Genomic DNA, 27,051 nt, shown 5'->3' with positions numbered 1-27,051 from the left:
TTAAGTCAGTCCGTCTGTTTATTGTTGTTTAGATTGGATCTTACAAATATCTATAAGATCCTAACAAAAACACTGTTAATTTTGATTATTCAGAGACATGTTTGGTGAGAGAAATCTTTGTAAAACTATATTTTCTTGAAAATCGTTGGAGCCACTGAAGAGTTGCATTTTTATTTTAACTATTTTTAAGTTGTTTTTATTAATACAACTTAAAATCCTTAAAATTAAGAGAAGCTGAATGTTTATCCACGTCATCACGGAAAACGCCATTTCCCAGATATCTCCGGTGTGCTTACGTCAGTTATGTGCGCCCGTAACTCTGTTTTGCTCCCCTGACGCGCATGACACTGAACCAACGTGGCTTTTGCTTGAGAATAACTTTATTTCTTTTAGGTATTACGTGTAGTTACACGTTCATTAGATAAAAAGGTTTCATGCAAACAGCGGGAAGAGTTCCTCTGACACGTAAATCAACTCGTTTTGCTGCCTGAGAAACAAACTCGTGAGTAGTTCAGACATCATATAGGACTATAGGTTAGCTCTCTGATAGCAAAGAAGTGCGCTCGAAAGAGTTTTTCATCTCCAGTAGCGGTTTACAAAGGTGTGCGTTTTTCTAAAAGGACACACAGAAACATGTTTAACGAGGATGAAGACTGGAATGATGAAGAAGAGGGTCAGATCTTGAGTAAACCTGCCCTCAGTAACACCAAGAAGACAAGCAGTGGCATCAATGTGAAGGTACGTGTTTCTTTTGCGCTTACGGAAAACTTTTTATTCTCGCAAAGCATTACTATGTTTCTACTTATGGTAGTCGCTACTCGTTTTAAAAATATATTATTCAACCTGCTGTGATCCTCTGATCAGCCCAGGGTTGTGGGTAAAAGCAGCCTGATGCGGACACTGAAGACTCTGGGGTCAGTACCAGAGTGGAAGAGCGACAACCATAAACAGGACAGTGATGAAGACTCCGAAGAAGCTCCATCAAACATTAGGACAAAGAAGAAGAGAAGAAAAAAGAGAAAACTTGCAGAAAAAACAGAGGAGCAGCAAGAGAACACAGACCAGATCTTAAAGGAGGAGAAACCTGCACCAAAAAAGAGGAAGAAAAACAATAAAGCTGGTGAGTAATTAGCTGGTTATAAGCTTAGAAATCTGACACAGTGGTTTGCCACATTAGAGTTTTTAATCCAGCATCTGTAATTGGAGTGTTTGGATGTACAGTATTGTGCAAAGTCTTGAATCACATCTCATTTCTTTGTATTTTTTTAAGAAAATGAGAAATTAGTTCATCTATTTAGAGGTCGCCACTGCAGGCCATTTGTTTCCATCTCACCCTGTCCCTAGCATCTTCCACTGTCAACCAACCCTCTGCATGTCCTCTGAGTTCTTCCTCTTTTTCTCCTGCCTGGGAGTTCCATCTTCAGCATCATTTGTCCAATATGTCCAGCATCCCTCCTCTGCACATGTCCAAACCATCTCAGCCTTGCCTTGCCTCTCTAACTCTATCTCTAAACTGCTCAGCATGCTCATATCTAATCCTGTCTAACTTTGTCACTCCCAGTGAAAATCTTAGCATCTTCAACTCTGCCACATCCAGGTATGCCTCTTATGTTTTTGTCTTAAAACTCTACATCACAGCAGGTCTCACTACCATCTTAAAAAATTTCCCTTTCACGTTTCAGGCTGTCCTTCTGTCACTCGTCTCTACCCAGCCTGCACTCTCTGCTAATTATCTGTTGTTTTTGATGATCTTGCCCTGGTCTTTTAACTTGTCCACCTTCATGACCTCTATTTCTTGCATCTTCACTGTTACACATGTCCCCCTCTCATTCACACACATGTATTCTGTCCTCCACCTCTCCGGGCTCTCTTCCACACACTCTCACTACAGATCACAGTGTTATCTGAAAACACCATTGTCCATGAGAATCCTGCCTAAACTCATCTTTCACCACTGGAAACAAAAAGGGAGTCAGATGTAATCCAGTCACCACATTAAACCTATCTGTGCCTCTTACCGCACACCCCACCACAGTCTCTGTGTCCTCATTCATGTCCTGGACATCTTCATATACTTCTGTCCATATGTCCATACTATATGCTTTCTCTAGAGCCAAATAGACACAGTGCAACACCTTCTGACCTTCTCAATGCTTCTCCATTGTGGTGCAAAAATACTATTTTATATCTGTCAATCTGTGTTATCTTTGGCATTTCTTTGTAGATTCAATTCAATAAATGGGGATAAATTATGCTCTTGCAACAGGCTGCAAGTAACAATTCAAAATTAGTTGTGTTAGATGTCTTTCTTTGCCCTGAAAAAGGTCAGGTGGAAGGATAGAAATGAGTGAAGAAGCAGCCAATGTCCAAAGAAAAACTTAAGACTTAAGTCTTTCAGAAAGCCTGGAGAACTATTGCTCAAGATCACTACATCATTGCAAAAGTCTGGCTCCTTGGAAGAAAAACTTAAAGAAATTAGGGGTCACTGAAGACTTTTGCATAGTACGTAGTACCAGCCTCAATCTTTCCTGAGTGTAAAATATTGACTAAACTGTTTTTTTGTTTTCTTCCAAAAGGATCTTCAAAGGCAAATGGCACATCTTCAGGGGAGGAGAAGAATAAAGAAATGACTGAATTGCTGATGAATGTAAACAATCCACAGAACACAGAAAAGATTGGCAGAAAACAGTGGAAAAACAAAATGAAGAACAAGAGGAAATGTAAAAATAAATACCGCCAGAAACAGCCTGAGGAGGAAGTAAATAAAGTAAAGTCTGTGGGTAAACATGAACTAAAGGAAGTAGTTAAACCTGATTCACATAGCAACAGCAACACTGGCAAAAACAATCAAAAAAAGAAAAATGAGAAACACCCTGAGGAGGCGAGTAATGAGAAGGAAACAAAGTGTGTCCCAGTTCAGAAATGTGTGCCTGAATCTTCTGCTGATGGATCAGAACAGAAAACACGTGAACCTGCAGTGGAGATTAAAGTTAATCAGCAGCAGTTCCCCATGAAAAGACTGAAACCTGAGCAGAGCAAAGCTCAGAGTCTGAAAAGACAGAAGCTGCAGAGGATGCTGCACAGCGAGGAGACAGAGCACCACGAGACTCCTGCAGAGCAGGAAGATAAGCCAGCAGAGTCAGAGGAAGAGGTGAAACAAGACCGCTCTGCCTCCCTCAGGTCCCGGATGGAGCAGCGGTTGGAGGCCGCTCGTTTCCGCTACATTAACGAAGTTTTGTACAGCACGTCCAGCGGCGAGGCGAAGCGTATGTTCAAGCAGGACCCACAGGCTTTCTGGATCTACCACAAAGGTTACACGGCTCAGGTTCAGAGGTGGCCCGCCAATCCAGTGGACGCCATCATCTCTTATATTCAGAAAAAGTGAGAAGCCTTCAATTTTCTGTGATGTTAATGCATGAAATAGAATTTTGCCCACAACCAAGGAATCTTCATGATTACAAATTTATAAAATTGTGCCAAATTTTTCAAATGTGTATGCCTATAGCTGGCATACACATTTACACCAGCAACACAAACAAGCACATTGTGTTCTTTACTCCCACCCTTTTAACCTTTGGGCCAGTAGAAGCTGTGATATGACTGTGAAACAATCAGGTAATATATCCATGAAGTATAAACACTGAAATGTTTTAGAATACAAATAGTTCCAAAGAGCACAGCTGGGAATATCCATTTATTTAAACTGCTTTAGCATTAATTGAATTGGGGGTTGGAGCACAGACCACTTAAAGTGCTCTCTGGTCAAGAAAGTGTGAGACCGCCTGATAATGGCTTTGCTATAACAATCCTTGGGCAGCGTTTCAAACAGAAACAATTAACCTGATGATAACAAAGCCCACCTCTTTAAGACAAGTTCATGTGATGAAAAAGTCCCTTGGAGGCAGGGAAAAGCTCCAGAAAGCTGAACAGGACCTCTGAGCACAAAAGGTTTAAAATGAAATCTTAAATGTCTGCACTGCAGTGTGTTGTCTGACCGAATAGGTTGGTTTGTCAAACTGTGCACTGATGGAATTGTGCTTTAAGATCTTTTCATCACAGGATGATCTTTAAAGTGGGTCTTTGATGCTCATTTCCACCTCCATACTTTTTCTTGGACTTTACTAGAGTTGCTTTGCCTGATTCACCCTTCAAAATAATACTTTTGATTTAAGCCCCTCTGTTCGTCACCTGTCTAAACAAACTATTTTATCTCCTTTCCCTTTAAAACATCTTTCTTCTGAATTGCAAACCATCTTAAGCACAAGGACTGGACAGCAAGGCTGCGATTTTCACAGAGCTGTGTGCCATTAAACAATGTGACATTGTGCATATATAAAAAAGAGAATAGGGAGGGGTTTCTGTCATTATTAGGCATCATATTCACACTAATGGAAATCCTCAGTTGGGTTCCTGTCTGCATAGAGCATGCAGTGGGGTTGGGACACCCACTGGCTCACCATAAATTCACCTGCAACAGAGATCACATCTGCTTCATTTGCTTCAAACGTTTGTGTTCTCACACGCACTTGTGTTTGGTAATGTCTGGAAAAAGTTCAATGTTTGCAGTGCATGTGTAAAACTGCTTAAGACAGGAGATTCTTAATCACCTCAGCTCAACATCTGAACGATTCATCATATTTTGAGCAGAAAGCACGGTGTCCTGTGTACACTGTTACTTTCAGACTTTTCCCAAAACATTTCCAGACCGTCTCTGCTCATCTCAAGAGTAAGAAGGAATTCTTCATGTAGAACTCCGGATGCTGACATCATTTATCTGCTGTAAACGGTAAACAGAAGACATTACTCTGCTGCACACTCTCGACAGCGAGGACTCACGCAGCTGATAATTTTGCACTGTGGGTGTTTAATCGATGCCTGGTTTTGCTGCTGTGAGAAGTTTGCCTCGTTAACATCAGCGGTTTGTCAGAAGACAACAGTTCTAACTAAAAGAAACACATCTACTGTACTGTTTTCTTTTTGCAGACCTTCCTCTCTCGTGGTTGCCGACTTTGGTTGTGGTGACTGTAAAATAGCGCGCAGCGTGAAGAACAAAGTTCATAGCTTTGACCTGGCAGCCACCTGTGAGCTGGTTACGGTCTGTGACATGGCCCACGTGAGTGTCTTTCTGCAAAATACAGACACAATTGCACTGCGATTGTCGTAAAATGGAACTAAAATGAAACGCCCCGTGTCTGCAGGTGCCTCTTAATGACGCCTCTGTGGACCTCGCTGTGTTTTGCCTGTCCCTCATGGGGACCAATCTGGCGGACTTTTTAGCAGAGGCCAATCGAGTGCTAAAAAAGAGGTGTGACAAGGATTCTGCATATGCATGTGTTTAATGTCGTGCACACACTGTGTTTCTCATTATTTTTTGGCACCTTTGTTGCAGAGGAGTCCTTAAAATAGCAGAAGTGGCAAGCAGATTCGACAACGTGCGAAACTTCATCACTGCACTGTCAAGTCTTGGATTCAAGATGGTGTCGAAGGTGAGAAAAAGGGGTGATGCTTGGGACCATGTTTACAGGAAAACAAGTACTTCTTCCTTCTTTAAAAAATTAAAGCATGTCACAGTTATAAGATGAAAGTCTGAATTAAACATGTAAATATATAATATTTACTGTGTTCAGGTGTATTTTCTTTCTTTTGTCGTTGTCCTTTTTAAGAGCCTGTTGCTGAAAAATGCTTAATAAATTTGTCACAAGTAGATCAATGTCGTCTAAACAACTGAGTCTGAAGAACACTTGGACCACGTGATGAGTAATAGCTTAAACATTCATGTTTGTCTGCTAGAATTACTGTTATTTTGTCTTTTTCTTCCTTTCAGGACACAGAAAATAGTCATTTCTACTCCTTTGAATTTGCGAAGACGGGAAAGGCTCCAGAAAATCTGAAGAAAGTTGGACTACAGTTGAAGCCTTGTCTTTACAAGAAGAGATGAAGATGTAATAGGAATTCATAAACTTCTCTGTGCATCAGTACATAACTGGACAATGCTTCACGGGGTCACAGTTAATATACACTTAAATGTATCATATTTTTTGGTATATTTTTGATTATTCCTTTTGCATTTTGTTATAGATACGTGATTTTTTTTTCATGTAACAGAGGTCTGTTAGTCTTTATCATCAGTATCAACATGGACGCACATTTTCTCATCACACAATGCACAGATCATTGATTGTATTGTTTACTCAAATACTGTAAATAAGAAATGTTCTTACAGTCCTGGAGTAAGTCACTGCGTTGGGTACAAAATCAAAAATGAAACTCGAGGCTGCTTGGTGACAGAATTTTCTAAGACAACTCTGTAAGTGCTACAATTGCTGTGGGAAAACCTTTAAAAGTCTTTAAAAATATAAACTTTTAAAAATAACTGTGTGATGTCTGTGATGCTTCAGACCCAACATGTCGTTCCCTAACCCTATTACAATTACTCTATATGAACAAACAACTGACTCCATAATTATTTTCCACAACAGTGCTGCAGAGAAGCTGCAGTTCAGTCTATTTACATCTGAATCACACATAGTACAGAAATGTATTTATAGCTTCACTCCTTTTGTCGTAGCAGATGGTCCTGACTAATTAAGCATTGCAAAGACACTAGAAGGACTTTTTTCATGTTGGAGCAGTGTGACAGTCATCAGTATGTGGGACTGTTTGCTGTGCTTGTAATGAGTTTGTTAAAACTAAGAAGTTAAAGATGAAAGATATTTACTTTGGAATCACTTTATTGACAGATCAAAGAAAATATACATCTGAAAAGAAACTGTAATAATGAAAAATTCAAGTAAGATTTAGTTTTTTTCTAAAAGTGCAAATTTTATGCATTTGAATAAAAAAGCCGGCAGGTGCCCCAAACTGCAGTTCCTAAGTGCTTCAAAAGTGAGTGACTCATGTTGAAATATTTACAGGATGGTGAAAAAGAAAAACAGTTTTGATTTCTATGGATGCTTTTCCCTTTCATAACAACTCAAGGGTGGATGCATTTTGTATTTAATTTGGTATTTAATCATTTTAAATAAGTCATCCATCTTATTACGTTGTGTGGGTCTGCAGACATAGTTGTAACCTGTTCTGTCACAGAACTGGACTTTTTGTGCTGTCTAGTATTATGGCCTGATAAAAAGATACTATTAGCTGCCCCCTTGTTCTCTAGGGCAGGTGCTTTAATTTTCCCATAGGGGTTTGTGTCTCCTGCAGGAGTCTAGTATTATGGCCTAATGAGTATTTTATTAGTCTGTGACTTACTGCTAATTACCAGATATATTACAATTTATGAATATGAATAGTTTGTTAGCACTCCACCCTCTAGTACAAATATGTGAGGTCATGGCTCAAAAAGCACAGAGGCTTCAGAATGTGGAGTCTAGTATCAAGGGGTGACTACGTACATCCTTTATACAGTCTTTAGTTTAAACAGTAAAGTCATCAATGCTAATCTGCTCAAAATCTCACATTATTCAGGATATATACATACACAGTTTTTTACTTCAATGCTACAGAAAAACAAAACACTTGGAAAAAAAGAGTGCTACAGTTCCACTAAGATGCCACACCTAGTTTGTGCACAACTGGATGTGGTTTAAAAAGCCCCACAAAGCATTGTTGTCTTCACACTGTACTCTTGACGTCAATGACTATGGAGTAATTGACCATAGGAGTGCCCTCTTTGCTGTCTTTTTCTGTTACTGCTGGCTTTTTCACCTCAGGGGAGCCGGGGTCCTGCATGAGGGATGTCAAGGCTGAGAGATACTCCTCCTGAATTATACGGAGACAGATGGAGATACGGAGGAAAAGAGTTCAATTTAGTTTTGGATTTGAGACACTTAGCAAAGCTGGAGAAAATTATCATATTTAAATGTACCTTGTGCTCTTTCCTGCTGTTTCTTTGACTATAAAACAAAAAACAGAGGTTGATGGTGAATTATCTCAGTCTGGTATGGCAACCTGACTGTGGCAAACAGGAACAAACTGGACAAGATTGTCAGAACAGCTGGAAAAATCTCATTAGATAAACTGTATCACACTACTGCCTTACAGAGAGCTCAGTCTATTGCTGACTAAGAACGCCCTCTTTAATCAGATTTGATCAAATGGCCCCAGGACAACATTATAGGATGCATTTTGTGCCAAATCCAATTAGTATAGTGAATAACAAGATGCTGTGATGTGATTTCTGTAGTTTTGCTAATGTTTTATGTATGTATATGAATGAATGACTCTTGATGACTATCAGTATTTTTTTATATAAATTGATTTGTGACTTGGTGAACCAAAGACAATTATTCAGTTCAATTTAAATAAACCCGTTTTAAAATTTTTTTGAGAGATTTCACCACTAGATGGCACTGTGACATAACTGGCCACACCGAGTCAATTCAAATAAGCAAGCTGCAGAGGTGAATGCATTATATGTGACGGGAATATCAATGAATACGAGTGGTGACCCAAGCCTTCATCATTGATCTCTGGTGTCAAAAGCAGACGCTCACTTTGTACACTGCGACCTCAGTGACACAAACCCAGTGATGTCCTGCTGCTGACAAAAAAAATGTCCTCATGCAGCACTGGAGATGAGGGAAAGAGGAGTGGGGGGTTGACATTAGTCCCAAAATAACTTTCCTCTGTGGGGAGTCATGTTTTCTTGTTGTTCACTGGGTGCCTGACCTTCCCAAATTAACTTGACAGGACCCTCCCACTGGAGCATGCGATAACGTGCCTAGACTCCGTCAGCCAATGGCACCTTCACCAAATGTTCCAGTCAGAGTGACAGGCGTATTGAAATAACCTGTAAACCACTCTTGTGCAGCTCTATTCACAGCGGGGCTTGATCTGATCCTGACAGACATTCTTGTGAGAAGTTAGATTTGGCAGTGAATGTGGAAATGTGGAAGCTTCTGGAGGCAGAAACCATTAACAGTTCTAGGACTGTGAAAGATATCCCACATCAGTACTAAAAGATGTGACTCTTTCTCCAACAGCAACAGGATTAAGAGATGAATTTGTGGATTTTTTTCCACTGGTGAATGGCAACTTGAATTTTATTATACTAATAACTTCCGAACATGTGGACCTTCTGCACATTTCACCTTCCCTTTTGCAAAGTGTCGGTGATGATAATTGGCCAGCGAACAGCAGTCTGCTGCACAAATTGCCAGAAGTAACACCGCTAAAAGCCAGAACAGGAAACTGGAAAATAAATCTGTTTTTCTGACTGCCTAACAGCCTCTACCTGTCTGCAAGCAGGGCTGTGGTGGCAGAGGCACCTGTCTGCTTCAGCCACATTACTTCCTGTTTGTGAATAACAGCTTGGTACTGGGGTTTTGGTTAGTTGGGTTAACGATCCACACATCCTGTTTGTCTAGTACTCTCTGTACACTCTGTGCCATCGGCAACATTGCCCTCATTTGCCCGTCAGCGCATCACCTGCCGAGTTGCTGTTTGTCACCTGTGGAAGCGCTTAACTCACCAGCACACACAGAGGATGATGACAGAGATAAGAACGAGGGCTAATGCTGAAGAGATGCAAATCATGGATGTGAGAGCTGCAACACAAAGCACACAAAGAAACTGATATCAGCTAAACATCTCAGAAAACCTCACAGTGAAACTGGTTACGCACGTAAGCATGCCGATATTATCAGGAGCTCTCTGTTGTGTCATGTTCCTCTGAGTGCAAAAGCCCATCATGGCAGACACGTACCGAGCTGTTCAAGCCTAGTTGTGACTTCCACCTGAAAGCTGACTGTAGCAGTGTGGTGACAGAAGGATGCCCAGCAGGTGTACAGGCCTTTGTTCAGCTCTGCAAGCTCTGACTGGAAGATCATCGCAGATCCCTCCGTTTGCACAAATGAGCCATCACTCCTGAAATACCAGGGATTTACAACTGAGTTTCTCTTTAAGTGACATTTTTGGGGAAATATAGCCATGTGCTGTATTTCTGAGGGTTAAAAATAAAACTCTAATCACTCTAATGTCTGTACAGTAAATAGGAGGCTGTAGGTAACTGGCTTAACTTTGCTTACAGAGTGGAAGCAGGGAAAGAGCTAAGCTGGCTCTGCACCACTATCCCTAAAGCTCACTTTAACGCTTCACATTGTGCCAAAAACCCCAAAACAAAACCAAAAGTGTAGAAGTTTCCATTATAGACATTACATGCCAGATCATTTCTTAGCTGGTAAAATCATCTGAAAGACTGAAAACAGGTGGAAAGTTGGTTAAGAAATCTCTGCACATTACTCTGCATTACAAAAGTTGTTCACACGTGGTTACAAAAAATCAACAAAAAGTGTACAAATGGACAGAACCAGGGTAATTATTTGCCTTTATTTAAACGGTAAAATACCCCCTAATAAATCGTGCTCTATGACAATGTGTTGCTTCTTCTACTTCCTCTACTACTGTGGGAACACTCAATTTTGTGTGTTCACAGGAACTTCCTGATCATGATTAGGTGGTAGATAACAGATATACCTCCTGCCAGCTGAGACTATAATTGGACAGGCTACTGTTTTTTTGACAACAGTAGGAAAGTTAATGCACCTGGTACTAAAGGTGCTGTTTTTAGTTGTTTGCCTGCTCCCAGATAAAGCAAAGTTAAACTGTCTCCTTGCTGTTGTTGGCTATTGCACTAAGCTCTTTATGTAAATAACTCAACTGATATTTTCAGAGAGCTACTTCTTAATTGTGGGAGCACAGATTTTTGTGCAGTGCACTATGTTCAGCTTCCTCATTGTGAACAGGTGGTTTGAAACACCGGATACAGCACCTCTTACAGCTGAGCTCGTACTCTGGCACGTTGCCTTCAATTTCGAGCAGTATTTTCTGGTTGTGACGATTCTTGTCGAGGGACAGTCTGTATACAACAGGTTGATCGCTGTAGCGGCTTTGCAGAGGAGTCGTGAAGTTCAGGACTCTCAGAGAAGAGATATCTGGCAAAAAAACAGTAGAAATATTTAAGATGAACTTTGTGCGTTAGTGTTCAATCGAGTATTGTTTCTGTTGCTCTTACAGTATCTGGGCATATGAACAGTCCTTCTCTGTGTGACCCCTGGTTCAAAATGGTACACACAAGTCAGGTTTTGCCCCTCATGACGGTTCAGCGGAAATTCATAAGTCGCCCTGAGATTCATTGAGTTTCTTTCATATTCTGAGTGCACAGAGGTTTGCCTTTCATTTTTTTCGGGAAGGTCCCATGCAAGGTTTGTCTCGAAACACTCCCCTGTGCACTCGCACACTGCCAGCCAGAGATGAGAGTCTTGTTGTCTCACCACAGATGCGCTCAGCAGGGGGGCTTCTGAAAAAGAAAAGGGGGGTGTCAGGAAGGGGATGAGCAACCGCGTGAGGTTGTCTGTGTCATAGAAGGTAATATTTCTAAGAAATGACTAGCGTACTGTGCATGGGGATGTTTATTATTCTTTCCTCTTCTGCCTCCAGGCTCGGATGCTTTACTATGCAAGTCAAATTCTGACCGGCATAGAGAGAGGACAGGAAGTGCACAGAGCTGCGAGCAAATACCAGACCATCAGCCTGCTGTTTGGTCTCCACCAGGCTATCGATGCTGTTGTTGGTGTTCCTTACGTGCCAGGTTATAACTGCTGCTGGAGGGGCGCTGTCCACAGAGCATTGCACCTTTGTGTACTTCAGACCTTGTCTCCACTCAGTGCTGGTGTTGACGGTGATGTTAGGGTGAGCTGTGCAGGAAAGAGAAGTTAAACAACAGGAAGTGGAGGGCTTCCACTTGATGAAAAAAATTTAATCTATGGCCACATATATCCACTACTGATAAGAAATTAGGGTTGGTTGGTTGATTTGCTGAACATACCACAAAGAGGGAGTGTTATGCTTCTGTTCTCTGGTTTTTCAAATGCTGGGTGATTTATCACACACTCTGCAGTGAGCTCCCAAGGCAAGCAGGGAGGGAGGAGTACAAACCCCCTGACAGAGTGGCTTCCATTATGAGAAGTGGAGTTGAACCAAAAGTCTTCAGACACACCCTCTGGTAGAAGCCAGGACATGTTGGCTGCAGGAACAGCATCATCTGCTGAGCACTCAATCACTCTGTGTCCATCTTCAGTCCGCAAATCAACTCGTATTGTAGGAGGAACTGATGGGAAACGTATAGAGAGAAGATTTCACATCAATATTTCATAGTCAGATGATAGAGAAGGTCAAAGCAGAGTTTCACCTACCTTGTTGTATAGGTTTAACAGTGACATTGAACCGCAGCACTGCTGTAAGGTGCTGATAAGAGAAGGTGCATTTGTAAAGACCAGCTTGTTGAAGATCCACAGGGCCCTGGAGTCTCAGGCTCTTGTCCACCAGCTTCACACTCTCAGGCAAGGGGCCATCATCTCTGGAGGGCAAATATGCAAAATATGCAGGAATTCAGAAATGTTTTCATTTGTCTTAATATAAGAATACAAAAGGAAAACAAAGCTTGAATAAATAAACATTTGAATCAGAAAATGTATCTAAATATGGTTCCTGCTTACAGTCACTTGTGGTTTTTATGCCACCAAATATGCCACCACTGAAACTACCTACATATCCTGTGGAGGATGTGTATATTCTTTCTCTGTATATATACATGAAAAAAGTGTGACTGAAGCTTGTTTTTATTTTTGTAAAAGCATATTATTTTTGCAGGTACTGTTCATTTTTGCTCCTTTTCTTTTGGTTATGTGGTTAGTTTCCCAAATATCTGAACCAGCCCATCCAGCACCAACAAATGTTTCTTTGCAGGTTACTCGACCATGACCTAAATTCACTCAGTTGCTGATTAGATATTTGCACTGATTCACAGTTGAACAACTGCACCTAATACGGTAAAATAGGGAAATCAAACACAGTACGAGCACTTACTGATGAATATACTTTTTATTTTGTCATTAATGGGCAATTTCCCCATACTTTTTTAATAAGTCATTTTTATCTGTCTTGCACATTATTTTCCATTATTTGTGCACAATAATGGAGTGGACTTACTTTGTATCAGATTCTCAACCTTAACCTTCCCTAACATGATGAATTTCATCATCATGCCAGCTCATAACGCAGTCTGTCTGTTATAATTATCATTTTTAGAGTTCGAACGCTTCTATAATATATGAAATTGATGTAGTAGTCCTTTGACACCAAATATTTCCTACTTTTTGCAGGTAACATTGTAGCGTGGCACGTTCCCTTCGACCTCGAGTCTGATAACAGCTTCAGTCTCCTCTTCCTGCAGCTCCACGTCATTGCTGTTCCCTTCCAAGTCTGAGTACAACTGACCTGGAGCCAAATCTGTAGATTTAAAAAAACAAAAACAAACTCTGTTCCTCTGTTACCTCTTGAGCATTAGCAGTTTGTTCAACACTGATTGTACTCACAGAAAACTGGCAGTGTTAGGGCTTGTGACTCCTTTTGTGTAAATTTAGGATGGTCAAACACACAAGTGATGTTGTGACCCCCGTATTTTGTTACGGGGAGGCGGACTGAGACTCTCTGTATGTCTGAGTCTGTGTCGTTCTCTCTCGCCAGCTCTTCAGCCGTGTTCAAAGCCAAAGAGATGTCAGTGTCAGGTCTCCCTCCAGATGAAATGCAAGAGACCACCCAGAAATCATTTCCGTCTTCTTGCTGTACCATCTCTGCTTTAATAGTCACATTTGGCCTTGCTGCAGAGCAGGAAGAAGGGCGAGAAGAGTTATTTTTCACAAGCTCTAATGTTTTTTCCAGCAAATTAAAAAGTCAGATAGCAAGTAGAGGCTCAGGGTGTTTTGGTTAAATAGGAAGCTGGGGCCGGATGAGCTGAATGTTAGCTAAACACACGCCATGAGGAGCTTCTGCTTGGGTTTGGAGAGTGCTGACTTAGGCTTATCACCTGTCCCATCTGTTGGCTGAGCTGCAGCTGAGAGCAGATGTCTGGCCCAGCTGCTACCCAACCAAAGCTGAGAGAACCGCAGGCTTTAATACGAGGAATCAGCATAGATCAGAGTCTATTATCAAATACGTAAAAGTTTTGGTGTTACGCAACAGTCAAATGCCTCTAATGAGCAAGTGGGTTAACACCTCATAATAAATTGGGTGCTGGACAGGGGTGTGCACACATTTGGAGTGAGTTAATGCTCTTTGGCTTTAAAAAAAGTTCAATCTGTTTACACATAAAGTTATGTCTGCATTTAACCACTGCAGTTTGAAAATTACCTAAGCTGCTGTGCTTCAGTGAAGTGGAAATGTATTATGGACAAATGAACTGGGTGGTGTGGCTTACGTTAATAGGACTGTTACTAGGTCTGCCACTGAAAGAGCAGTAAGAGGCTGTAATGCTGTACATATTAGTATGATTGTATGAAGAGAGCATTTAAAGCTTTATTACCAAACATATACAGTGGTGTAAAAAAGTGCTTGGCCCCTGATTCCCGATCGCCTACTTTTTGTATGTTTTTCACACTTCAATCAGATCATCAAACAAAAATAATACAAGTAAACACAAAATGCAGTTTCTAAATGAAGTTTTTATTATTAAGGGGAAAAACAATCCAGAACTACACGTCCATGTGTGAAAAACTAATTACCCCCTAAACCTAAACCTAACTGATTGGGCCACACTTAACAGCAACAACTAAGATCAAGCATTTGTCATAACTGGCAATGAGTCTTTTACAGCCATGTGCAGGAAATTTGACCCTCCCATCATTGCAAAATTGTTCTAATTCAGCCACGTTGGAGGGTTTTCAAGCATGAACTGCCTTTTTAAGATCATGCCAAGGCATCTCAATCGGATTCAGGTCAGGACTTTGACTAGGCCACTCCAAAGTCTTCATTTTGTTTTTCTTAAGATCTTCAGAGGTGGACCTCGTTTGTTTTGAATCATTGTCCTACTGCAGAACCCAAGTGCACTTCAGCTTGAGGTCACAAGCAGATGGCCCGACATTCTGTGGTGAATGAATGTGGTCATTTACCACAGCAAGTTCCAGATTCTGACGCAGCAAAACAGCCCCAGATCATCACACTACCACCACCATATTATACTGACTGTTTTCTTGTGTTTTCACTTTAAATTTGTGTGATTCATTTTTGAATTTGCATCTTCGGTGAGTGAAATTCATGGACTACATGGTGTTTTAAATAGCCAGCAAGGGCCACTAATATAGATGCAAAAATATGCTGATCGACATACAGCTTCATTTAGACTTCTGTGTTCATATGTAGTAATCAGAAACTCATTTTATCTCTACACCACAACCTGCTGTGTAATTCAAGTTGTTGTGACGGAGTTCTGGTTATGGGATAAGTTATGAAGTAGGACGTAGTTATGACGTAGTTATGAAGTTATGACGTAGATCTGATTTGGGTGTAAAAGTCAGGCAAAAATGGCCCACAGCTCCCCTGCTCTATGACCACATGAAAATCTGTCATTTTAAGTCTTACTGAATAAAAATTAAATGCATTTAGCTTTTATCTTTCTATGTTAGGATTTGAAGTGGAAAAAGCAGGTTTAGGTTGCTTCGAGCTTGTCATGTCTCTGATCAGTGTGATCACCACCATCATTGTAAACAGATGGATGGCAGATCATCGGATTCAGCAGCTGTTCCTACACTACATATGACGACAGTCCATGTACTAAGGGTATTTATTTGCTGGGAAGAGAGCAAGGAGCTAAGATTTATTAAGTTAGCAATGACATGTACATGACATGGTGAAATTTTTCATCCTGAGTGAAAGAAAACTTTTATAGTATGAGAAATCTTTCCTGCTTTGGTCCAATACCAGTAGAGCTAAAGCATCTAGGTGTAGTTAATGATCCGACGTCCTGCCTTTGCCTGTGAATACTGACAGTGTGAGGGGTCTCGTCATGGTAACCACGCTTTCATGACAGTCAGTGCAAAGTTGCTGAGGTATAATGTTTGTTTGCTTTGTGGTTGCTCATTATCATTACTGACTCTATAACAGTGTCAATGAGGGTTGTGCTAAAGAGTGAGTCTTTGCAGGTGCACTAAATTACAGTGTGGATGGTTTTATATTGATGTTTGCTGTATTAATCTGTCTTTCCTGTGAGCTCGGGGTTTCTGTATGTGTGTTTAGCCTATATTTTCATCAGAAATGTTTTTTTTTATTATTATGCTTTCATAGACCAAGATTATATTTTATATATATATTTTTTAATATATTTTTTAAAGTTTTTAACTAACTTTTCATTTTATCAGCTCTGTAATAACTCAGAGTGCTGCTCTGCTCGTATTGGTCATCCGCACTGCACCCTCTAAATGCAACATGTTCCTGCAGCTCTGCAGTGCTGTGGATAAAACAGAAAGGTGCTGCCCTAAAAAAAACAACAACAAAAAAAACCCCATATCATGACCCAAATGCTAAAATGCTCAGTGGACCTGGGAAGAACTGCAGAGTCAGGTAAAGTACGGACTCGTTACTTTGACCCCCCGTCCTGCGCTTTTTATATCAAGATATTGGTTATAGCAGCTTTAACGATTTGATGAAATCTATGAAACAAAATATCGTGATTAACTGGGATGCTGGATTTTTAGCTTTAATGTTATGCAGTCGGATTTTCATCAGGTCAACAGATGCAGGTGCGCATCTTTTGACCTGCTAGACTTGAGCCATTAAACTGTACACTGCACCATATTACAGTACTGTTATTAATTAGTTACTGGGTCGTTGCTTCATTTTTGCTTCCATATACTCAGCTTCAATGGAAGAGCGCATTCCCACATGAATGCATAACACTGTGCAACGTGATTTATGGTCTGTCACTGTGCATGTGGAGCAGAGTGAGAAGGAACAGGCTGCGTAAAAACTCAGCAGGAGAAAGTTATTGTGTTGCAAGATGCTGAGTCATGATGCATGATTGCAAACGTATGAGTGGTAATGCAACACAATATGTCACCACCTAGCAACAGGGACATAAAAACACAACAACTCTGATGCTCTTACTGTAGGTTTCCACCCTAACTGTGGTGACCGCGGGCTGTGGGAGGGTCCGGTGTTCAACCACACAGGTCACGTTGTCCTCCTCCTGCAAGTGGGTGGGAAAGCGGAGGACGCTGCTGACGGTGAAGGTGTCATTTGAAGGAAGGGTGTTATTCACAACCTCGATGAAGGGGAAATCTGAAGGAGGATACCCATTCACCAACCAGCTGATCTGGGGCTCAGGCCTGCCATTGATGGCAGAGCATAACACAGACTGATAGTGAGTCCCATTTATGGTCTCTGCATTCAGAGTGATGTTGATTTCTGGTTGAACTGTGAACAAATTGAAAAATAAACACGTTGAGTGACATAGGCATGTCTCAGGATAATAATGCATCTGTTTAATTAAAATCTGGTGGTGCATCAGTTAACACCTTTTAATTTTAGAACTGTTTGTGGCAACTTCATCGGGCTTATTTGTTCTCACAGAGGTGAGTCGATTATAGAAAAGAAATCACATGTTATTGGCGTAGCTTACCTACTACAGTGACGATTACAGTGCCAGTGTAAGTATCTTCAAGTGATTCAAACTCACAGGTGTATTGTCCTTCTACTTCCACACTGGTCACCCTAATCTGAATTGTGAGGTTGGTGAGAGAAACTGGGAGTGAAAAGTTATCTCTTTGAAATGGTCTCCCATTGATAAATCCTGCCAGTCGCTTTTTTTTTTTTGAACTGATCTGTTGTTTCCACTCGCTGCTGTCAACAGGATCGTCACCCAGATAGATACAGCTCAGATACATGTCTTTTCCCAGGACTGCTGTGATGCTCTCAAAAGGCTCTTCACTCGAACCTAATGAGAGATCAGAAAACATTGAGAAAGCAGAAATGCCTTGAGGGGGAATGGGTTTGATGAGAGGACTGGGCACAGGGTGATAGATGCTACTTGTTGTGTTGACTCAGCCTATTGTCTGTCGCTAGTTAAGTAAAACTGTGATCAAAGAGGTAGACTAACTAGGTCAGTAGTGATAAACTCCTCAGTCATTTCTCAATTAAAAAAAGACATAAAATCGTATAAAAATAAGGCTAAAACAGACAAACAGACTATATTTAATTTGTTACAAGTAAAAGTAACTGAAAAGAAAACTGGATGAAAATGAAAAGTTTAAGGCTCAGTTTGAAACAGAGAAGGCAGACTGCGTCGACAACGAGCAAGCTTCCTTTTTTTAATCCACAAAGTAACACAATCCAACAGGAAAATCCAAAAATACAAGGAGTGAGGAAACAGGAGAACACGAAGAGTTTCAGAGGGCAACACACAGGGAAGCATACACAGGGAATGTGACGATGATGAAGACGGGACTACTTATACACCGAGGGCTGACGGCAGAATGAAAAACAGGATGAGAATGAGACACAGGTAAAAGTAATTAACACAGGTGAAGACAGTCAGAGACGGGAAGTGAAACTAATACATCACATGAAAGATAACCAGACCTCAAAGGAAGTAGCCAAAAGAGAAAGAATAACAGGGAGGAGAAGACTCTCAGGCACAGAAAGATGACAGAGGAAACTATAAGTCACCCATAAAATAAACACAGAAATTAAAGACTCATTCATAATAATATCACCAGAAGCAAAGCTCACAGTCTAGAATAATAAAGAAATTAAAACAGTATTCCCAGAATTTAACAGGCCCTAAACTGAAACCCCAAACCCTAGGATCATAATATTTTTTAAAATAAAAGATCAATAAAAGATTAAGCGAATTAATTGTCTTCACTTTGTAAAATTCTGGTAAATTATTTGTTTTTACAGAGAAAAAGCAAAAGACAAGAGGTTAACTTGCACACAGTGACAGTAATAAATAAATGCAGCCTTGTCTCCTGCCTGTGTATCTGATGGAGGACTCCATTATGTTAATGAAATGAAAACCATCCAAAATAAGATCCACACCCAGATCTTATAGAAATCAGCCACAGTTAGGGCATTTCACAGGAGAGGGCATTTAATATAGGCTGGCAGGTTTTAGCACTCTCAGAGAGGACAGTGTGCAGACTTTAATGCATACCAAGTCCCCTTCTCTCTCTGCTTCCTCCCCAGACTTCATCAAAGTGCACTTAAGGACACAGCTTGCTCTACCAGTCAGCTGGAGCCAAGAACCTCTATTCAGCTTAAGGTACATGATGAGTAAAATGACGACAGCTTACTGCTGCACTACTTCATTGAAAACCTCTTAATATGCAGCCGGCTGCTGCAGTCTAAACTGTTTGCATCAAGCACTGTTAATGCTGTTGGTCTTACTATACATCACAGCAAATGGAAACAATGTGGAGAGGCTCCAGAGCCTTTTAAGAGGAAGAGAAAGCAAGAAAGAGAAATAAATATGCTATATCAGTTCAATTATGCCTGGTGGGCTTGTAATTCATTTGCCCTTGCAGGTTAGTGCCAAAATAAATGTCAGCCAAGAATGGAGAAGGCACACCTTAAGGATACAAACTAAGTAATAACTGTGAAAGAAAAATCACACATTCTTCTACTGCATCATATTTCCTGAGTCCCAGGGGCTTCTTTTTCTCACCAGACAGCAACAATGCACCAGTGGCACAAAGCACACCTTCCTCTGCAGACTAGGGATGTGGTAAACAAATAAAGACTTTCGACTTTAGAAAATGAAGCTCTTTCACACGTTTAAACTTTCATCTCCAGCTGGAAGTCTCGGTGACTCTGCAGAATGAAGGACTGCACCAAATCAAAGGGAAGAATCTTTAAATAAGTACAGCCAGGAGAGGGTTTTCCCCAAATGTTAAAGACCTCATATATTAGTTTTAAAAGCCTGTAAAAAAAATGCAGTGGTCACATCGAGGAAGCGCATATGATTCCTAATAAAGAGTTGCCTGCCAGGTTGACATTACAAACATACAATCAGGAATGTGCTGCTGAAAAATGTATTATTTAGAACTTTGTGATGCATCCAGTGTGTAGTTTTATTGCTCATTTGTAATTATAGTTGGACTAATCAGTAAGGAAAGCCAGTAGCACTGCTGGGTATAAATGCCTCAGGTTAAACAAGAGCTTAAGGTCCAGTAAAATGAACACATAAACAGCTGATTGCAACAGATGGATTGTAACTCTGCAGACTTACCCAGAATTTCCAAAGAATGAGCAACATGTAAGAGAAGACCCAAAATCAACAGCCATGAGCATCCCATGGTGGTGTCATTGACTGAAGCAGAACTATAGACCAGCTGTATGCAGGGCACATGGTATTTATAGGGTGTGTGTATTATGTGGTTTATGGTTTATGGCACACACCCTCTACAGCTGATATTCAGTTGTGTGAGCCACACACACACACACACACACACACACACACACACACACACACACACACACACACACACACACACACACACACACACACACACTTAAAAGCAACTTCTTCAGTTTGCAACAGTAGGTGTTCTCTTGTGTGTTTTGCACATGTCTTACAGTTCTGTTTTTGTCAGCATCGCTATACAGGATGCGTCTGTTCAGTTACTCAGCCACCTCATATAGCACAGTATCTTGGGAAGTGGTAAAGCTATGCATCCCATCCCGCCTGGGGCCTGCAGAGACTGCCTGTCTGCGAAACAGCTCGCTATCATTCATGCCCTGCAGTTTGTGAAATCACTCACTTCTGGTCATTGTTTCGTGGCATAATGCTCCTCTAATTCACTTTGACTCTGTGTGTTTTATGTTTCTTCTTTCTTCTCTTTCTCAGCATAATTTACCACCCTACGAGGAAAAATAAAAACCAAACAATTGTGGTAGAGAACAGCGAATCTTGCAGAGGCTCAGCAGTGCACAGCTTGTCAGAGGTTGCCATCTTTCTCTAAAGTTGATTCACTTTGGCACTGACTCATGTGGACCACAAGAGGAAGACAGTGAATGAAATGACCTAACCGAAAAATTTCTGTCAACACATTTTTTTTTTTTGATCGTGTGGTTTGTAACGGCTGTTTTTGAATTATCCGGTATGAAACTGCCACCCATAGTGAGAGCTTTTGTAGGCTATGAAACTGGCTTTACAACAAAGAAAATGGTAGATATCTCATCCTTTTTTGCTCTCAACCTCACATACTCACACACCCATACAGAGTAGTGTTTCCATTACTTCACAGGACTTTACATTTCCTGAAGACTCCACCATAGCTACTACTTGTCTAACCTGACGCTTACTCTGACCTTAAATCAAGTCCCCACCCTAAAATGGACATATTTACATTATGTAGAGGAGCTTTTAACCCCAAAAGGGAGGCAGCTCCCTGAACTATAACAGTGTAAACAGATTTATGGCAAATGAGTTAAGCTGGTTTTATGGTCCTGACTTTGTGTCTTTTTATGTAGCGCTAAGACTACTCAGAGAGAAAAAATATTGGAAATTAACCAACAGCAAAGTTATGGAGAAGAACGTCCTTGCAGTTCTATAAAGATCCCTTCACGATACGTCTTAGCTCTTAGTATTATTCTAGCTCATACTGTCTCTTAGTATTTAGTTTTGACTCACGTCTCTGTTTGCATTTGAGTCCATTTTCCTGATTCAACCTTTGGCCGTGACAACGAGAAACCCCTTCACAACTGCCAACCAAGTGAACAACACTTTCCAGGATGTAGGCATATCAATATCAGTGTCTACACTAAAGAAGACTGCATTAAAGTAAATACAGGGGGTTTACTGCAAGGTGCAAGCCACACATAAGCCTCAGGAATAAAGAGGTAGTGTCACTACTGTGACACTACTGTTTATTGCCTGGCAGAACATTAAAAATGAGGAAGCCCAGCATCTGGTGACGTTCTTTTTTTTTTTTTTGCCTGTCCCGTTTGGCTCTTTTGTCATCAGAATTGTTGTCTAAAGGCGAAGAAAGATGCCCAACGGATTTACTTTACCAAATTGACCATCCCAGCCTTGCCATAATGGTCCATTTGATTCACCTTTTATTGTTTATTTTATTTTCACTTACTGAATACGGGACAGACTTGACTGGGGGAAAGAAGGGGAGAAAGAAACAGGGAAAGAAAAACAGCTGAGAAGAGGGACGGGGGAGAAGGGCAAAAGACAAAAACCAACAGAATGAGCAGAAAAAAAAATGCATATATCAATCACCTGGATCACCTGTTGAGAAAGAAAAAAGAAAACAAGCAGAAGAGAACAAGAGTAATAGAATAAACAGCATCACAATGATATATGGGAATATGACAGTAAATACTAAATATTAAACATAGATCAACAGAACACAGTGTGCTTTGAGGTAGGAGCCAAAAAGGGTGTAGTTTGTGGGTGTGATCACCCGTGTGTACACCTGTGAGCATGGACGTGCTTGTTTTTTTTAAAAGGTTCCTTCATGTAATGATCTGCTAGAGGGTGTGGGGGGGCCACTGCCCCGTCCTCCAGGGCATGAAGCAGGTATGGAGGAGATCAAAACTCCAGACATCCAGAGGCCCCCAGAACACAAGAGACCAAGGAAGACCAACAGAGGGGCAACCGCGCCACTGTCCCAGAAAGAGCTGAGGAGAGTCCCAGATGAGGGCTCACTCAGCAGCCGCGGAGCAGAAGCCAGGGGGGGTTGCAGTGACGCACCCGTGAGCTCCGCCGGCAGCCAGCCGTGCCTGAGTGACCGAGCCCCAGGCCGAGAGGCCGGGGGCACCCCACCTCCGAAGTGGCCCGAGCGAGCCCCAGGCTCCAGGCCCCGATAAGCGGCCGCCAAGGAGTGAGCCGGTGTGTACCTGGTGACGTTCTTGAGTTCAAGGCTCATGGGTTTTCAACAAGGTATGAGAAATGAACATTTTTTTTCAGTTATTTATTTTGTCCAATTAGTTCTGATCCCCTGAAATGAAGGGGTTGTGTTAAAAAATTCTTTAGTTCCTCACACTTTCTTTTTGTTCAACCCACCGAATTAAAGCTGAACATCTGCACTTCAACTGCATTTGAATTGTTTTATTTAAAATTCAGATGCAGACTTTTTTCACTTAATACAAGATATTTTAGCTTGAAATAAGTGAAAAATCTGCCAATGGAACAAGTGAAAGTTTTCTAGTTTCAAGATTCACAGTCTTGAAACAAGTTCATACATCTCATTGACATGTCGCTCTGTAGCTGATTGTGTCTTATTTTAAGTGTAATGAGATAATATTAACTAGAAATATGACAAATATACTTAGTAAGATTTTGAGTTTTTGCAGTGAAATTAGAAAAAAGTTGTCTCTGTCCAGATATTTATGGACTTAACTGTACATGCGATTAAATTCCGATACTCTGATTAGTGATAGAATTGAAATCGGATAATCTTAAATAGACATAAAAGCAGAACTGTGAACTTGGATAAAAAGTCATATGCTAAAGTAGAGGTGAATGGTGATTGGTTGAAAAAATGACTTGAACAAATGCTGCAGTACAGTGGCTTGCAAAAGTATTCGGCCCCCTTTTGTCACATTACAGCCACAAACATGAATCAGTTTTATTGGAATTCCACGTGAAAGACCAACACAAAGTGGTGTACATGTGAGAAGTGGAATGGAAATCATACATGATTCCAAACATTTTTACAAATAAATAACTGAAAAGTGGGGTGTGCGTAATTATTCAGCCCCCTGACTCAATACTTTGTAGAACCACCTTTTGCTGCAATTACAGCTGCCAGTCTTTTAGGGTATGTCTCTACCAGCTTTGCACATCTAGAAACTGAAATCCTTGCCCATTCTTCTTTGCAAAACAGTTCCACAACTGCTCTGTGATGGCCTCAGAGGTTGTCTAAGAGAATATTGGGAGCAACAACACCATGAAGTCCAAAGAACACACCAGACAGGTCAGGGACAAAGTTATTGAGAAATTTAAAGCAGGCTTAGGCTACAAAAAGATTTCCCAAGCCTTGAACATCCCACGGAGCACTGTTTAAGCGATCATTCAGAAATGGAAGGAGTATGGCACAACTGTAAACCTACCAAGACAAGGCCGTCCACCTAAACTCACAGGTCGAACAAGGAGAGCGCTGATCAGAAATGCAGCCAAGAGGCCCATGGTGACTCTGGACGAGCTGCAGAGATCTACAGCTCAGGTGGGGGAATCTGTCCATAGGACAACTATTAGTCGTGTACTGCACAAAGTTGGCCTTTATGGAAGAGTGGCAAGAAGAAAGCCATTGTTAACAGAAAACCATAAGAAGTCCCATTTGCAGTTTGCCACAAGCCATGTGGGGGACACAGCAAACATGTGGAAGAAGGTGCTCTGGTCAGATGAGACCAAAATGGAACTTTTTGGCCAAAATGCAAAACGCTATGTGTGGCGGAAAACTAACACTGCACATCACTCTGTTCACCACCATATTTGACACCTGTCAAATATGGTGGTGGCAGCATCGTGCTCTGGGGGTGCTTCTCTTCAGCAGGGACAGGGAAGCTGGTCAGAGTTGATGGGAAGATGGATGGAGCCAAATACAGGACAATCTTGGAAGAAAACCTCTTGGATTCTGCAAAAGACTTGAGACTGGGGCGGAGGTTCACCTTCCAGCAGGACAACGACCCTAAACATAAAGCCAGGGCAACAATGGAATGGTTTAAAACAAAACATCTCCATATGTTAGAATGGCCCAGTCAAAGTCCAGATCTAAATCCAGTCAAGAATCTGTGGCAAGATCTGAAAACTGCTGTTCACAAACGCTGTCCATCTAATCTGACTGAGCTGGAGCTGTTTTGCAAAGAAGAATGGGCAAAGCTGGTAGAGACAAACCCTAAAAGACTGGCAGCTGTAATTGCAGCAAAAGGTGGTTCTACAAAGTATTGAGTCAGGGGGCTGAATAATTACGCACACCCCACTTTTCAGTTATTTATTTGTAAAAAATGTTTGGAATCATGTATGATTTCCATTCCACTTCTCACATGTACACCACTTTGTGTTGGTCTTTCACGTGGAATTCCAATAAAATTGATTCATGTTTGTGGCTGTAATGTGACAAAATGTGGAAAAGTTCAAGGGGGGCGAATACTTTTGCAAGCCACTGTATACACTTGTTATTATTACACAATTTCATTATAAGCAGAGAAAAGATACCAGCAGCAAAAATAAAAAAATAAATGCTACAACAGTTTTCCTGTTTTTTTGGACACTGCACCCCGGTGTGAGTATGGTGTGAGTATGGTGTGATTATGTAAATACAACTTGTAGACGCAGAGCATTCATTAGGCTCTGGATATGATAAGTATGCATCACTCTCTGGACTATGCATCTTAAAGTATGATCTAGAATCAAGAATCTTTGCAAATATGTGGGGAATATACTGAACCACTGTAGAGGCATAAAGTGAACTTTTGAGGTGGAAAACATCCATTCAAATGCTATTTTATTAAATATTGACATTGTGTGTACTTTGGTTCCAGTTCAAGATCAAATTCACGTGTTTAATCCTTCAAGTGTAACAATCTCATTCACATTTCATGCTAACTGGCAAATTTCAAGCACTGTATCATTTGTTTTTGAATTTCTTTTTAATTATTTTGAACACAGATGAAGGGAAACTGCATTGTGATGTGTAAGATTTACTATCTGTAATCAGGCAAACCAGATTATGAACCACACAGACAGATGAGAGACATTTTGTCAGTGGGATCTAAAGAAGATTACGGCTCTCATTACTTCCAGTTTTGCTCTCTGACTTGATTCTGACTGTGGACGATCATATCTCCGGAAGGTAAAACTCAGTTCAGTCTATTACCTAAATTACATGCAACATTTGGTTTTGAGGGCAAACACTTGACACGAAGTTGAGTTTTTCTCTTAATACCTGCTGGAATCACATGGTCATGGATGCTAATTAAATTACCTGAAGCAGTTTTTCCAGAAAGATGGAAGGAGGCGGAGGGAAATTTGGAGAAGGAGCCTGGAAACCTTCAGTCTTTTGCGGGTGTGCCCTTTGCTGTCTGCGAGCCTATGCATTTTACTGACAATGAATTGTCAACATTTCACAGACGGGGTATTTATTGATTTCACAGCTGTACAGCTGGCATCCTTTTCCAGTGGCTGTCTTTCTCTTTATCGCTTTCTTTATGGACACATATGTGGAAATTCAGCTGGATAAAAGGTAGTTGGTGATCAGCCAGTAATAACGTGTGTGCAGTAAAGCATCAGGAAGCCTGCCTGTGAAGGGCTGCGTGGTAACCCACTTAACTCAGTGGAACCTTATCATCAATTTCTGGAGTGGAGGAAAGTAACTGATCATCTGCAACGTCTCCTCCTGCTGTTCTTCATTTACAGATGAACTATGACCAGGCCCTCCAGCCCTCCCACACACACAAAGGCACTTTAACAGATTCTAGCCTGACATGCAACTTGATTGATATGCCGCTATCAATCCGAGTTGCATACCAGCATTGGCATTCACGTAAAGGAGAAAATTAAAGTCACCCTATATATACGATAAGCATGCATCATTCTCTAGACTATGCATCTTAAAGTATGATCTAGTATCAAGAAGTTTTGCAAACATGTGGGGCATATACAAATAGAAAGTGAGAGGGGAAAAAAGAACTCAAGTCAGTCAAATAAAAAAAGAAAAACTGCGTTTTGCTTCAATGAATATCAGCTTTAAATGTAAATAAACATGGCCTGTTATTAAAAAAATAGGCTAACATTTTTGGTTTTATGCTTACTCATTTCTTTTTCCAAAGAGATAAAGGAGATTACAACCAATTTCTAATAGTAAGGTTAGCTTGACACAGACTGGAACCAGTGGTAACAAAGGCAGCCTACCAGCACTAAACCTCACTAATTGTGTCTTATGCATCCTGACTTTTAGTCCATACAGAAAGAGAATTGCTTGCCGGTAACTAGAACAAGATTAGCCAGATTGCATGTAACACCTTATTAATGCAATGTCTCACTCTTGGCTAGATGAGACATGCATACTTCTCTATTTCCATCACATTTTTGGCTGCCTTGTCTGCTGAACACAAAATAGTGACACACCCTAATCAGCATCTGTTAAGTGTAGGCTGTGTGCAGGCAGGAGTGGTAGTAGGAGGACCCAATGTGCAGACACTCGGAGGCGGAACGTGAACTCAAAACAGCTTTAATGCTGAACTCAAAAGGGACAGAACAGAAAACAA

General features: G+C 40.9%; 2 protein-coding genes across 2 annotated transcripts; one reads left to right on the top strand and one right to left on the bottom strand.

Moving 5' to 3' along the window:
- Positions 1-319: 319 nt before the first annotated feature.
- rrp8 (ribosomal RNA processing 8) lies at positions 320-6,531 on the top strand. Its single transcript, XM_085243883.1, has 8 exons — positions 320-502; positions 621-738; positions 865-1,120; positions 2,577-3,381; positions 4,984-5,113; positions 5,199-5,305; positions 5,390-5,486; positions 5,825-6,531. The coding sequence occupies exons 2-8, from the start codon at positions 634-636 to the stop codon at positions 5,936-5,938; spliced, it is 1,614 nt and encodes a 537-aa protein (XP_085100009.1). The 5' UTR covers positions 320-502; positions 621-633; the 3' UTR covers positions 5,939-6,531.
- A 188-nt stretch (positions 6,532-6,719) lies between these two features.
- LOC146560064 (uncharacterized) lies at positions 6,720-20,147 on the bottom strand. Its single transcript, XM_085243882.1, has 14 exons — positions 20,060-20,147; positions 17,453-17,767; positions 16,939-17,247; positions 13,377-13,661; positions 13,155-13,290; positions 12,195-12,358; positions 11,828-12,109; positions 11,397-11,696; positions 11,015-11,299; positions 10,772-10,934; positions 9,707-9,867; positions 9,473-9,548; positions 7,868-7,895; positions 6,720-7,761 (listed from the first exon to the last, which is right to left on the bottom strand). Exons 1-14 carry the CDS (start codon positions 20,124-20,126, stop codon positions 7,615-7,617), a joined length of 2,718 nt encoding a protein of 905 aa, XP_085100008.1. The 5' UTR covers positions 20,127-20,147; the 3' UTR covers positions 6,720-7,614.
- Between the last annotated feature and the right edge of the window lie 6,904 nt (positions 20,148-27,051).

This window comes from Mchenga conophoros, linkage group LG14, assembly GCF_057382185.1.
Source record: "Mchenga conophoros isolate Kocher_MC1m ecotype Shallow Benthic linkage group LG14, M_conophoros_male_GT1.1, whole genome shotgun sequence".
NCBI classification, from domain to species: Eukaryota; Metazoa; Chordata; class Actinopteri; order Cichliformes; family Cichlidae; genus Mchenga; species Mchenga conophoros.
This window is presented reverse-complemented; position numbering and strand designations above follow the sequence as displayed.

Excerpts from the sequence above, each read along its gene's own strand:
- rrp8 (XM_085243883.1), top strand. The coding sequence starts at position 634 with ATGTTTAACGAGGATGAAGACTGGAATGATGAAGAAGAGGGTCAGATC. Across the intron at positions 739-864 it reads GCAGTGGCATCAATGTGAAG|CCCAGGGTTGTGGGTAAAAG; the intron begins GTACGTGTTTCT and ends TCCTCTGATCAG. Across the intron at positions 1,121-2,576 it reads GAAGAAAAACAATAAAGCTG|GATCTTCAAAGGCAAATGGC; the intron begins GTGAGTAATTAG and ends TTCTTCCAAAAG.
- LOC146560064 (XM_085243882.1), bottom strand. The coding sequence starts at position 20,126 with ATGGGATGCTCATGGCTGTTGATTTTGGGTCTTCTCTTACATGTTGCT. Across the intron at positions 17,768-20,059 it reads TCATTCTTTGGAAATTCTGG|GTTCGAGTGAAGAGCCTTTT; the intron begins GTAAGTCTGCAG and ends ATCTCTCATTAG. Across the intron at positions 9,868-10,771 it reads TACGAGCTCAGCTGTAAGAG|GAGTGATGGCTCATTTGTGC; the intron begins GTGCTGTATCCG and ends CTGGTATTTCAG.